Here is a 14,607-nt window from a genome sequence, read left to right as displayed (position 1 = left end):
CTTGTGGCTTTGTGCCAGTTTGTAGAAGGTAACACCTTTAAAACGTTTGAGCAACTGAAAAGGGATTATAATCTTGAGAACAGAGATTTATTTAAATATTTCCAGGTAAGACATTTTTACAATACAAAAATAAAAAAAGGTGTTCCTCCAGAAGGTAATGCTGTTGTGAACATTTTTACGAAAGCTTATACTCACCTCCCTTGTAAAATTGTTTCCAAACTATATAAAGGGTTGCAGAAACTTAATGGAAATAACACCTTGAACATTAAGTCTAAATGGGAAAGAGAATTGGGAGTAATAATTACAGAGGATGATTGGCTTTCAATGTGTGTGACACAACAGACATCTACTAGCTCCAAAAGATGGAAGGAATTCGGATGGAAGTGCTTAATCAGATACTTTATTACACCTCAAATTACTAGTAGACATAGAGGAGAAGAACAGCAATGTTGGAGACAGTGTGGCCATCAGAACGCCAACCACTCTCATGTATTTTGGTCCTGCCCAAAGTTGGCAACTTATTGGGATGAAATCTGTCAGACTACTGGGATAATTTTGGGGTATGTCATCCCCAAGGACCCTAGAATTTTTCTGCTGGGGTTGATGTCCGAAAAGGTGTTTCAAAAAGAAGATCAGTACCTTTTTAAAGTTCTGTCAATTGCAAGCAAAAAAGCAATTACACGGTCTTGGCTAAAGAAACTCCCACCACAGCTGAACCACTGGCGAGATGTCGTGGAGGAGATTCACTCCATGGAAAAACTGACATATCTTTTACGTATGAAAGGACATTCTTACAACAAACGCTGGTCTAAATGGCTGACGTACAAGAGCAAGGAAGCATAACAAGGTGTATCATCCTGTAATGTATTATTTTGTTTCTGTCTTTCTACTTATCTAAGTATCAGTGCCCCTAGTTCTGTGTGAGTGTGTTGTATGTTTTATTGTAATGAAAAATGTTAAATAAAGAGTATAAAAAAAAAAAAAAACATGCTAACCCTAACGCTAACTGAAAATTGACTGATAAATTAGAAAATATAAAGATAGAACTTTGAAGTGGAAAAATGGTAGGAACAGTGATATTTGCATAGATCTATATACGGCATCAAGAGCATCATCTGTATAGTTAAAGTTGCTGCAGAATGCACTGACCGTGCCCGGCTCAAAGCGAGCGCTGATGAGCAGTAAGATCTCTGCCACCAGGATGGCAAAGGACAGGTTAGCGTGGATGTGGTAGCGCTCATTACGGATGGTACTAACAGACCTGCAACGTGGACACGGATGCAAAAACAAAAGTCAATGTAACACTTTCATAATTATGTAATAAATTTGTGCAAATGTGGACATGTATTTATTAATAAGTAATAAGTATGTAGCTGATTACATAAAAACCTGATGCCTAAAGAAATTACATCACAATAACTGTTGATAATACTCACGAAAGAACTGCAAATGTAACCAGAGTGATGGCCAGGCAGAAGATGGATATTGAACACCCAATATACCCAATGGTTGATAGTGCCATCTTGTGGCCAGGAGTGAGCTGTATAAAGAGACAGATCAATGTCAGCACTGGACAAGATGTGCATATTATCTTAAGCTTAACTAGTGCATCCCTTACACTCACACAAAAGACAAAAACGTAATTGGGAGGGCTTCAATTCGGTTTGCTACGCCTTACATTTAAAGGAAGCCAAAAATGTTTGAAATAATGCTTGTGAAACTGACTCTAATCTGACAGATTACTACTTCATGATATCTGCATGAAGATGGGTTTAATCTCTATGATCTGTATAAATTGTGATTATATATATATCTATATAAACAGAGAGAGTTTTGGCCAAGTGCTCTAATCCTGTTTTGGTGCTCAGGCTATTTTGAGAGTATGGTTTTGATTCTCTATGAACTGTTTACGCATGTGCCTTGTTATTATGAGAGCAGAGGACTCTCAAGCTTCAGGCGAAAGGAAACGTGGGATGATCCCTTGCAGCTGAGGGAAGAAGCAACCCACTAATTAGAGACCTACTCTAGGAAAGTATAGCATCAAATTGACTTCTGCTGCCTAAATAGAAAACTGGCTCACTTCGCTGCAATAAGAAATCCACTTTCCTCTTTAAGAAGAAGAAAAAAAAGAAGCTTATTGTGGATGCTAACCATACTTTTATTGCACGACGGCTTGCATATTATAGAAACTTTGGATTCTAAGGGGTCTAATACTGTACAGCAGTGCTTCCCAACCCTGGTCCTCAAGGCACACTGTCCTACATGTTTTAGAGGTTTCCCTGCTTTAATGTGCCTGATTCAACTGATTGCAGTTCAACAAACGCCTGTTAATCAGTCATCAATTGAAATCAGCTGGATTGAAGCAAGGAAATACCTAAAACATGCAGGACAGTGTGCCTTGAGGACCAGGGTTGGGAAACACTGCTGTACAGGACACAGTAATTAAGAGATTACTGCTGTTCTCGTGAGGCACAAAAGAACCACAGTTAAAAATGAAGGACAAGTTAAGAATGGCATTGTGATCATATTCAGTTCCTTCCAAAACTACTCACATCCCTTGAAGTTTATTTCATGTGATAGACCGACGCAAAGTAAAGCATAATTTTGAAGTAAACGTGTAGAAAATACTTATATGTTTTTACAAATTTGAAACATGTTCCTGTCATTTTGTCTTCAGTCCCCTCTGTTTTGTGAAATCTACTGCAACAACATTGCTTGAAAATCTGCCAAAAGACTAGTTCTGAGGTCCGCAGTAACTCTGGAGGAGTTGCTTAGATACGCCGCTCTGGTGGTGGGAATCTATTGACAGGACAACTGTTAGTCACGCACAAATTTGGCAGAAGAAAGATGCAAATTCACATGTTACAGATCTGTATTTTTTTTTAATTAAATTTTTTATTTAATTTCTTTTTTACAATTATGCACTTTATGGTGTTAATCAATTACATACAATCCCAATAAAATACACTGTGGTTCGCGGTTATAACATGACAATATGCTGAAAAGTTTTATGTTTCGCAAGTCGCTGTGGCCTATTGTGGACAATAAAATGTAGTGGGGGCCTCCCTGTGGGTCTGATTACTGTATGTCAAACCAGTGAGTAAACCACAAAGGCCAGTCCAATTATATTCTTGAAAACAGACTTATTTTTTCAGGAATCCAGAGGATGTGGTGTATTGTTGAATAAGAGTGGACAGCTGGTGATTAAGAACAAACATTTCCCTTCTTAACTGCTTGTTTTTTTTGCGCAGAAAGACACATGCATGCTATCTGTATGCTTATGGATATATTGTATGGAGTGAATAATTTAATAAAAGACTGCACCAATTTCAAAACTTTTTCTCGGACTGCAGGTAAGCAGTGTCAATTCAGTCTTGTTGGCCATAAAACACATGCGCCGTGCTTTTGCAAAGAGCTGAAGCTCAGATGAGCGTTTTATTAACAAAGTCATTTGACTCAAGGTGAAAACAATCTTTTAAATGAATGTTATTCTTGCTGTTTCTGTAGGAATGCTGAGGTTGAGCAGCGGGCAGGTGTTCCTGATCAAATGCTCTGACAGAAACTGCATCCCATGGATTACATCTCAGGTTCTAAAGGTTCTAACGTATTAAAATGCATGGCAGTTCCAGGAAAATGAACTGATTTGTAAGACTTGATGGTAATAGCTGCCACACAAGAGCGCACTGTGAGACTGCAGAGTTCCATCTGAACTACCTTTGTGAATAAATGGTGCCGTGTGTGTGTGTGAGGGGGGGGGGGGGGGGGGGGGGGGGGGGGGGGGGCAGGGGGAAACATAACCAAAGCACAGATGTCTGATTGGGCAAAAACCAAAACCATCAGATCAGCGTCTATAAGCATAATAATAATATCAAATGTCAAGCAAGGTGTTGAAAGGGTAATGATTTGGGCTAGTTTTGAAACCACAAGACAAGTGGAATCTGTAGTGATTGAGTCAAATCAGAACTCCTTAGTATGGCTGTGGTTTTAGAAACCATCTGACATGGTCACAAACAAGGCAATAAAATTCAAACAACAGCACATCTACTGCAGAATTGTAGAAGGTTAAATGAATAAAGCTGATGTAGTGAAAAAGTTAAAGTCCAGAATTCAACCTGATTCACATGTGTTGGCTGATGAATTGCAAGTCTGGACCAGAATTTTAATATATTACTCTTTACAATATAGAGGGTTTGCTATTCTTATTTAGTTTTGACATTTTTGCTTTGGTTTTGGTAAAAACACAATGAGACGCTAAAGCATGATAATCTTCTAAAGATCAAAACCTGTTTTAAATGTTTTGATTAAAACACTTTCAGGCTAGAAAGTACTTGATTATTAGTATTTAAATGTGGATAGCTAAAAAAAACAGCTTTAAAGGGCAATAAAAAAAAATGTATACCTCCAAGTGCACAACTTGCATGAGGATGGCAAAATTGGTAAGATGGTTGCACATGCACACAGAATACGACGAGTTTCCATCTGAGCGAACGCAGCCTTCATTGGACCACACTCCCTCATTAGTGCTAAGACAAAAGACAAAATGTAGGGATTATTTACATAGCAAATGCATTCAGCAGAAAGATTAAAACCTGAAGGACAAATAAGCAGACAAGGCAGAGTTTATCTGAGCACTGCTGGCAGCGTTCACTCAATCTAATCCTGCGTGGGAGGCAAGCGCACTTCTATTTGCTGACTCTGTCGGGATAATTTAATAATTCACATTTTTCGTGAGCTTCAGGGCAAAGGGGAGCGAGAGGAGGAAGTCTTTGAATCCAACTCAATCAGACTTCATTTTACAATGATTTATGCCCTTCAAACAGCTTTTTGGATCCAGGTTTTAGAAGGCAATATCTCAGCGGAGGGCTGTTGCTTAATATAAAACAGGAACAGCAACACATTTATCACTGGATGTTTTTGGTTCGGATAAGTAAAAAGGAAATAGACCTTTTCCAAACCTATGTTTTTTTTCTGTCTCCTCCATATAATATTTTAGCCCTGCAGGCTGAACCAGATAACATAAAGCAAAAAGAAAAGGACTTGAGAGATGACAACGGGTTTGTGCTACGTCTAAAAGAGAGATTTAGCATCGGGACAATAGACATAGACCCACCTGTAGTCCAAAAAGGCGCAGTAGAGGAAGACTTTATTGCTCTGATTTAGCATTTGGTCTTGCTGTTCTTTAGTCTGAAAAAGAATGGTGAAATGGAGTGAACCTCTTAATATTTTCAAAATCAGAAAAACAAAGAAAAAAGAAAAATAAAGATTTTCAACGTCAAAATATCAAGTGTGCAAAGGGGAGAGTGAAAGATAATTACTTTAAAAAACTACAAAAAAAAAATCCAGGATGTTGCCTTTTATACAAAAACCAAATGAAAAACAGAGTTTCTCTGCTCGAGTGATTCTAGAGGTACTATGTAAAAATTCAAACACTTGAGCAGTATATAAAAAAAAATCCCTCTGTCCCTCAAGAATCTTATTTGATTTTAAATCACTTTTTCCATGTCATTCCTTGTTATGAGATTTAGAATCTCCTGGGACAGTGAGCTAATGGCTGCAGCGCAAGAATGCAGTAATTGGGGCTTGGCCCTGGTTTCAGGTTCAGACCACTACCCTTCTCAATCTGTAATCTGAGAAAGAAAACAACACTCACACCGACTGGAAAAGTGCATACAGCGAAACTGCACACGTCTCCCTATTCTGTACGCTCCAAAAATCTGCATGAGATGGACTATGTGTCTGCACCGTTTCCTACTGGAAAACGTTGAGAGTGCGACTGACAAGTCGGGTTGTCTGGTACCCGGCCCTGAGGCTGCTGCATAGCACCGAAAAAGCACACCACAATCCCTTGATCTCGTTTTGCAATCAAAATGCTGCTCCTATTCTGTCGGTTTTGCGCATGCAACTCTTTAGTCATCACACTTGAGACGAACGCAACAGACATTCAGCTCATTAATGCAGCTCTGGAGCCTAATGGACCCCGTCACTCCATTCCCATCATCACCAGTTGCTGGCTAATTTCAAGGAATTTGCAATATGTAAAAAAACAAAAAACAAAAAAACAACAAAAAAAGAACATTAAGGAGAGACAAAATGCAGCTGGCAGACAGTACGCATTTCATCATGGTGTCACATTTACTCTTACAAAACCTTTGATGTTTCTTTGCAAAGAAATCTTTTTCGATTATACAAAAAAGATTACACAAAGGATCATTGTCACGCCACGATACGTACAACACACCATATGAGATGTCGGTCAACAAACGGACCATCACACACTTCCTCTCTAACAAGTGCACACGGTAAACCCGGCTTGCTCTTGCCAGTCGAAATCTAAGCGGAGTTCAACGACCTGATTGTCACTTTTGAGCATCTAGACTCAAATTGCTTCTATTTAAGATAACGCACACGAGTCCTACGGCTTCAGGGTGTACCAGTCGAGGTTGTAGATGGAGCTCCAGCTCTTTAAGAAGAGAAGGCCAACAAACACCTGCCCAGGAAATCAACCGGAGCCTCGTAAGAGGAGCGGGACAGGGAGAATAAAGAGAGAGCGAGAGCTAGCAACAGCAGAGTGGCAGGCTGATAAAGGAGAACAACCTGAGGGACAGAGGATGATAAATCATTGTCAGAGTGTCTCCTGTGCTTCTGTGTTGTGGTGTGGTATTTGGCAGGCCGTGAAACTGAGCTTCAGTGGCCGGGCTTTTTTTACTGACCCACTGTGTATTTTCCACAGCAGCGGGTGAAAATCGTGGGGAAAATCTCATTTTTACTTAACTGAGAGCCACTGTGATCTCGAAAGTGCTTGTGCCCGGTAAATGTATGAATAACCCTTCTTCACATTTTGTCTTATTATAATCACATAATTCAAGGTATTTCATTTCAATTTTATCTAACACAAAGCAGTGTCACATTTGTCGCAGCCTTTCGTTCCAAAAAAGCCACAAAAAAAAACCTCCAATAAAGGCTGTGGGTGGTAACAGGTGATTTGGGATTTGTACGCACTTTGACTTGATTCATTTATTGTAAAAGTAGAAATAAAGGTCTTGTAACTTAATTGAAATGAAAAATAATCTCAATTTAATGTTTGAAGGTGTAAACAAGTGTAAATAAATGTAAATAAGTGTTCAAGTGTAAATAAGTGATCAAAAAATCATTTTACTAAACCTCCCGTCCACACCAGACATTTACCAAACAATCCACCCAGCACCCGGTGTGTTCTTAATTACTCAAATTGGTGGGCGGGTCTAACAATTAACAACGTAAACTAAACAATTCCAAATATAAAAATTAATTACAAATTTTGATTCTAAATTAACTTCAATATATTCCAACTACCCAAAAAACAAAACGAAATTGGTAGAAATTATAAACTACACAACCTTAGCATAAATGGCCACAACAGACATTTGTTAAGTGAAATGAAAAAGGATGGAGCATTTTTACAAGTATAAAGTTTGCCACAAACCAGATGAGGCTGAAATACTTTCTTGATTAGAGACAGAGAAGCTGTTGGGAGGCTGCATGGAGCTAAAAACAAAGCGACCTTTGATGGAATCCTGTTAAGAGACTAGAGGGTCACCTTTGACACCAAACAGAGTTCAGATCAGAGCGTAGTCACATATATGTTACCAAGCTCCAATTATGTCAGAGAGGAGAGGATATATTTTTAGTTTGTACAAGTGCAATGCTGAGGAAGTGAGAGGATTTTAAAGTGTAAGTGCAGTCAGAAGTGATTCTAGAAAGTATTGGTGTAATCTTTTATTTATCTCAAATATGCATTACGTTATGTTAATCACAAAAATCACAAAAGAGTTTACTTAAGTTCGTGGTTGAAAAGACGCCAAGAAGTAAGAAGGACATGATTCCCTTTAAGAGTTCCACAGCAATTATATTTCCTGCACTCCAAATTATTCTTGTTACCATAAAATACAGTTTATGTCAAGAGAAGTCACAGTTACAGGCAATAAGTAGATATGTTAAAAGAAAAGCAAGCAAACCCCTCACCCAGAAAAAATTTAAAGTTTGGGGGATAATCTCCTACAATACTTCGCTTTGATCAGACTTTAAACTTAAAACTATGTCATCAATCAAAATAAGAGCTACGAATTCAGTGCAGCGGGCAAAGACCTAAATGGGGAACAAATGGCTGCAAAGACAATCGAGCGTCAGCTGCCAGCTGAAACAGCTGCTCGGCGATCCAAATACAGTAAACCATGATGCAACTCCGCTGGAGCCACCGTCATCTCTTTGAATCGGGTGGAGTAATAGGCACTGACGGCGCCTGGTTAAACATCTGCTCTTGTCAAAACTTTTTGCTTTGACTTCCACTGCAGATACGTGTCCCATTATTCAACAAGCAAATCAGTAAAGAAAACACATCGTCCAGCAGCTCAGCTTGGAAATCTGTCTTCTGACCCACCGAGTCTGTAGATTCTGGAGCGACAGAACAGATCTACAACTCTGAAACAGTTTATCCTAAACCTAAATAGATATAAATTCTATCTGCCGACTCCACAACATTATAAAACTTGTCTTGACTTAGTTTCCATAATTTGGTTGTCTTTTTTTTAATCATTTCTACACTAAAATGTGACAAATGCTAAACAGTCAGAACTCAAGTAAGGAGTCAAAATACCGTGTACTACATGCAATGTGTCCCAGATTTAGTCTAACATAGTTGCTGGTATTCATTATTGAGCAATAAATGTAAACAATATCTCTAGTAAGAATACAATACAAATTCCATCCTGCTTGAAAAGGACATCTGTTGGTTTGATGACAAGGTTTTCTCTCTGTTTCCACCCAGCCCTGGCACAACTATAACAAGCCACAGGAGGAGGCAGACATAATCTAACACCAGAGAGGTCTGAAATAAGACTTGGGTTTTGCTAAGTTTAAAAAGAGGAAATAACTTGAATAAATATACAACAGCATGACGGGTGAAGTCAAAAGGAGAAACTGTTTCCCCTTACTTCAAACTCTCCAAATACTTCAAGGCAAAGTGAGCCAATTTGTAATTTAAAATTAAATTACGAGTTACTTTTCAGCAAGATGAAAGAGCTTGTTTAAGTGAATAGTACCTTCATATTTATGAAAAAGTACGGGATCTAAATGAAATAATGTGGCAGTGGAACTAATAGTTTTTTTTTTATCAATATTGACTTTAAACAAGCTCATATTTCATGTTGAGAAGTTACTTGTTAGCTAGTTTTGTCTTATTTCAAGTGTACGAAGACATTTGCGGTAGAAATTAGACCAAAAATACTGGTAGGACTTTTTGGAGTTCTTAAATTTAACAAGGGAAGTAAAGACCGTGCAGCAGTACATCTGGAGAGGAAAGAAAAGTGTCAAGTAAAAACACAAAGTGCTCACTGAGGCGTCTGACGCCCCAACATCACCCGGCCCGTGGCTGACTGAGCACAGAGCTTTTCGGCAGTGGTGGCCCTTAAGCTGGTCTGCAGACACCAGAGTAGAGCAACAACCCGAATCCATCCAGAAAACACTACGGCCGCTTGAATGAGATCATGGCATCAGGGGACGTGTGAAAAGACATGCAGCTGTGGGCTCTGCTCACTCTTTGTGGTGGACACTAAAAACAAGAAGACGTGTTGATTCGCATGCGGTGTGAGGGAAAACTGGGGACAATTAAATAAGTCTAGGAGTAATTCATACAGGGTGGGTAGTGAGTGTTCACAAAAAAAACAAACAGCTATTGCTGCAGAGACAACAAAAAATAAATAAAACTAAAGTTATAAGTGGTGGTCTGGATGCATCAGTTTGTGTGTTTAATTCCCACATGTTTCTTCTTTTTTTTTTTTACTTTGGACTCTTTCCCAGGAATAACATGCTAAAATGTTGGTAGTTTAAGGCCTTCAGCATCAAGTTCAGCAATAGGGAATTAACTTTTTTATGTGGGGTAAATAAGGTAAATACCTTATTACCTCCAGCGTAAAAGATCAGTATGTGCTGTGCATTTGCATATTAAATGTGGCGACATTAAACAAAGAAAATATGTTAATAAATTCCTCATATTGGTATTAAAGTTGTCCAATAAGAGCAGGGACAGTCTTTATTGACGGTCCCTCATTCTTCATCCTATCGGTCCCCACAAATAACCCACTTCCCTGATCTGGAAAAAAAAAAAGTTCAGAACTAGCTTATTTTCCAAAATGAATTTCATAGATGACTCCACTACACAAGTATATATTTTGAATTTTAAAGCAGCTTTGAACAAATGGATCAGACTACCCTTAGAGCCATTAGACAGCTACTTGAGTTCTCTTTGACTGGACATGTGATGAAGCAAAAGAAAACTGGTTTGGGGTGGAAATTACAAATTGCATCTTTTTTTGTGGTAATGATGTCCCCAGAGTAATTCTGTCCTGGGTGGAGAGCCAGATTATTTTGCGTGAGACGTTTTCCTCTAACCTTTTAAGAAAAGGAAATGTTACATCCACAAGCTTACTAGAGCACCACAAAGACACGTTTCGAATTTTATCATAACAGTAGTAAATTAGGTCTTACTCAGAAAACCTAATGTCTTAGGATGTAGATTTTTTCAGAAACAGCATTTGTGACATTTGAGTTATGATATATAACTGAACGGGGGTGTTGAGAAAGGGACTATAATGAAAGTCTCTAAATACTTCTGGCAAGTGAGGAATGGCAATGACCAGAGCTCCATCTGCGATTGATCAGTGTGTTGGCTCACACGGTTTGTGTTTCTCTGTGGGTGTTGGTGTATGGATGGGTGTGGGTGGCTGAGGGAGAGGGAGGCGGAGGAGAGTATTTTGCCCACAAGGTTTAAGTTTAGGCGTGTTCTAGAAGCTATAAAAAGACTGACAAAGAAAGGCGCGAGCATTATTTTGACTGAGAGAGCTGATATCAGCAGCTTGAGTACAAAAATTAACTGTGGGTATCAGATAGGCTAAGCTCTCTTTCTGCGCTTATTTTAGTAACCAAGCAGTTTTTTTACCTTCTAGATTTCAAGGAAGCAGACGTCTTTATGAACACAGAGCGTTGCATTTTCCTGTTCTGCAGCTACATTCATGGTTACCTCCTGCCAAATCCCTTTCACAAAGCTTTTAATTATAGATTAAAAGTGCGTGACATGGCAAATGGAAGAGCTATAGCCTTGTCATATTCTGAATGTCATAATTTGTTAAGCATGATGTTCCAGGTAAGTGCGCGACATCAGCACACAAAGTTCTTTATCTGTGTTGTTAAAACACATTTTATTACACCAGTTTTTTAGTACATCCTGCACAGATTAACTGAAAGACAATTTTAAAAAATCAGTTTGAAGGGAGAAAAAAAAAATGGTGCAATTACCCTGTTGCAAAGTGTGCACATCTCTTAGCTGAAGCATCTTTTGATTCAGTTTCAGCATTGTGCTGGCTGACCTGACTTAAGACACAGTGAGGCAACCATTACCATTACTGCTATAAAATTTAGCTACCCTTATCGAAATCTGTTGATCAAATCATCTTTCATTTCACCGTACACTATGGTACGATAAGCCTTTCAGCTTGTTTACACAATACCAGCGATGTTAGGATGGACAAAGAGGACCAAACAGTGTTGCATGTCTCTGTACGAGTCTATTAATGTTTACCTACAGACGCCAATGCCTCACAATCCTTAATTCTGTTCTCTACTCAAGGTTTCCCAAATGGAACCACAACCACAAATGGCAGGAATAAATCAGTGATGGTGACAGACTCCAGTCAACGCCACAGATTAATGCAGTGAGAAAAGCATGTGGGAATCCAACGGTCTTGCTAATGCCTTGTCAGTTTGTTGAATCTGCTCCGCGCCATATTAGAGGCAACGGTAACTTAATTCCAACCGAGTCGGCTGCTGATTTGCTCCGCTGAGCTGCTCTTTGAATCAAAAGGGCATTAATCAAGAGAGCAGGGTCGATCCGACATCAACCACATGGCTTTGACCTCAGCTCGACTGAGCACCTGCCATGACGCAAAGTTATTTACAGGTTGCCGATCCCATCAATCTAGTTTCTGTTTTTTTTTCTCCTTCTATCAAAGCAAGTGTCAGATAAAAGACAGAGAGATCTGGACTGTTTATACTGCAGACGGCACACAAGACCTGTAGCTATGGCAGCATGGAAAGACTAATAAGGGAGTTTGCACGTTTCTGCTTCAGACATCCACAATGTTTAAATAGACTTGCTGAGTACTCCTCTACAGAAGCACGTTGGATAAAATACAAAATTTAGATGGGGAAATTGTGCCATGGCAGGACAAATTTGAAGTTAAGCTAGCTAATGCAGGCCATAAAGACTCAATCTTCTGTAGAAAAGCATATTTTATGATGTATATATTATATTCATTTGTTTGGAGACACATTATCTAGAGTGGGGCTATTTGGTTGAATAAATTTTTATCAACTTACACTGCTTTTACTCCTAAATACATAAAAAAAAATAATTAATATAAAAACATAATCTTATTGGTGTACACATGCATCCTCTTTGTAAGGTAACATTTCTGCCGGGCAATTCTGTCACCATTTAACTTTCAGTTTCATGGTCGGCAAACAGTTTTTAGATCTGGACTGCAGCACATCAATCTTTGAAGTTATGCTGTTATAAGTCTTACAGTTGAAATATGGAGTTGTCCTAAAGGGAAAAAAACACTCCAGGCTCCCAGGAAAAGCTATCATCTTGATGACAGAAACTCTCTCTTTTAAATTCCAACATATCTCTGAGAAAAACCTTTACAGGTCAGCGAGGCCGTGGATACCGATGTAGCCCAGTATCATCTCTGCTGACAGGTTTTGCAACTTCATCCTTGGTACGCATTTAATGAAGACTGATTGTGTTTACTTAAAGAAAACTGAAATGTAGAGTGATCCAACCAAAGAGCATGTGTCCACTGTACACCTATTTATACAAGATGAGCTCATGCTCTAAGAAGTCGGATATATTTTTGCACGGAGTTCAGAGATACATGGAAGTCCACTGTGTCACACAGCTCCAGCGTACATTTCTGGATACAGAGGCCGATTGTGTGCAGTGAGTGTTTGTTTGTGCAGTGTTTGTTTCTGATAATCAACACCCGTTAGATCATAAACTGCAGTCACAGAAGCAGTACGTGTCTAAAGATCTCCAAAAGGAACACATCACGCATCAATCAAAATAAATTCAAAAACAGATGAAAACCAAAGCCAGTGCCATTTATAAGTCTGGAATGGGTTACAACACAATTTCTGAGGCTTTTGGGACTCTAGCAAAGTCCCAAAAGAGAGCCATATCCGTGTCTGCATTTGTGTATGTTTTTCATCTGGTGGCAGTAAATGTTCCCTATGGGGATAGTAATAAAACGATACCGACACTCATTATCCACAAAATATGAAAAGGTGATGAACCTAACTGAGAGTGGCTAACCAAACAAGATTACTCAAACATTGCACCGGTGACTCATCCAGGAGATCAGAAAAAGAAACAAGGAACATATAAAGCGGGGCAATTATCACTTGCCTCAGTTAAAACTGATGTTCATGATTCATAGATGACAAAAATAAACTGTTGAAAAAAACGACATCCCTTGGGGAATTTCAAGGCGAAGACCACTGCTGACCAAAATGAACACAAAAGCCATCCAGGCTTCAATTTGACAAAAAATAAATAAATAAAAAAATCTCAAAGACCTTTGAGAAAATATTTTTTAGACTGACTAATAAAAAAAGAGGACATTTTGTGAAACATTTCAGGAAAAAAAGAGCAACAGTCAAACATGGAGTGGGTAGTATGGTGGTCTGGGGCTGGTTTGTTGCTTTGGGATCCCGACGACTTGCCATAATAAGGGGAACAATGGATTCTGCTCTCTGCCAGCATATTCTGAAGGACAAAGTTCGGTCACCAGTTTGTGATCTTAGGCCTACACTTGGACTGACAGTGATCTGAAGCACACTAGCATGTTCATCACCGAGTGGTTAAAAACACTGAATGGTTTGGAATGGTCTAGCCAAAGTTCAGACTTGAACCCAATCAGGAATCTGCGGCATGGCCACATGCTCAACACTCCTATAACGTGACAAAAAAAAAAATCTGGTCAAAATTCCTCTACAGCAATGTAGGAGACTCATTGCCAGTTTAAGCAAATGGCTGATGGCAGATATTGCTACCAGAAGCGGCACAACCAGATATTAGAATCCAGAGATAATAAATAATGTTATGCTGTGAATTGACTCTAATTATCTTAGTCATTTTTTTGGGTGCTTTTGTTTGGTGATTTGAAACTTTTTCATGTGAGAAAAGCAGCTGTAGTGGGGCTGTGGTGGAAAGTCTGTTTACGTCTCATGCAATATGGCAGGCTAGGCGATCCTGCAAGAAATGGTGAGAGGAGCTGAAGTACCACACTGTTTCCACCATCTCTTTCAAAGCTGCGGCAGAAACAAGGCAATTTTTTTAAACTGTTGCTATCAGGCAAACATACCAAATCGATTGATTTGATGTAAGTATATTGATCACAATAGTAAAGTATAAGTATTTTTAAATACTTCACAGCAGAAGATGTTCAAAATTACTTTCTTAGACTTCAGCAATATTTCTATAAGAGTATCTATTATCACTGTTGCTGGTCTTCAAAT

At 38.9% G+C, this 14,607-nt stretch overlaps 1 protein-coding gene across 3 annotated transcripts in view; it reads right to left on the bottom strand.

Moving 5' to 3' along the window:
- The window catches only part of adgrd1 (adhesion G protein-coupled receptor D1), a 39,332-nt gene that overhangs the window by 8,127 nt on the left and 16,598 nt on the right, over positions 1 to 14,607 (bottom strand). For all 3 annotated transcript variants that reach the window (XM_023344221.1, XM_023344222.1, XM_023344223.1), the window contains 4 exons: positions 5,111 to 5,184; positions 4,400 to 4,523; positions 1,437 to 1,540; positions 1,150 to 1,261 (listed from right to left, as the gene is read on the bottom strand). In XM_023344221.1, the coding sequence (XP_023199989.1) occupies positions 1,150 to 1,261; positions 1,437 to 1,540; positions 4,400 to 4,523; positions 5,111 to 5,184 (414 nt within the window). The remainder of the gene's footprint in view (positions 1 to 1,149; positions 1,262 to 1,436; positions 1,541 to 4,399; positions 4,524 to 5,110; positions 5,185 to 14,607) is intronic.

This window comes from Xiphophorus maculatus, chromosome 12, assembly GCF_002775205.1.
Source record: "Xiphophorus maculatus strain JP 163 A chromosome 12, X_maculatus-5.0-male, whole genome shotgun sequence".
Classification (NCBI taxonomy): Eukaryota; Metazoa; Chordata; class Actinopteri; order Cyprinodontiformes; family Poeciliidae; genus Xiphophorus; species Xiphophorus maculatus.
The sequence above is the reverse complement of the archived record's forward strand: the minus strand, read 5'-3'. Positions and strand labels throughout refer to the sequence as shown.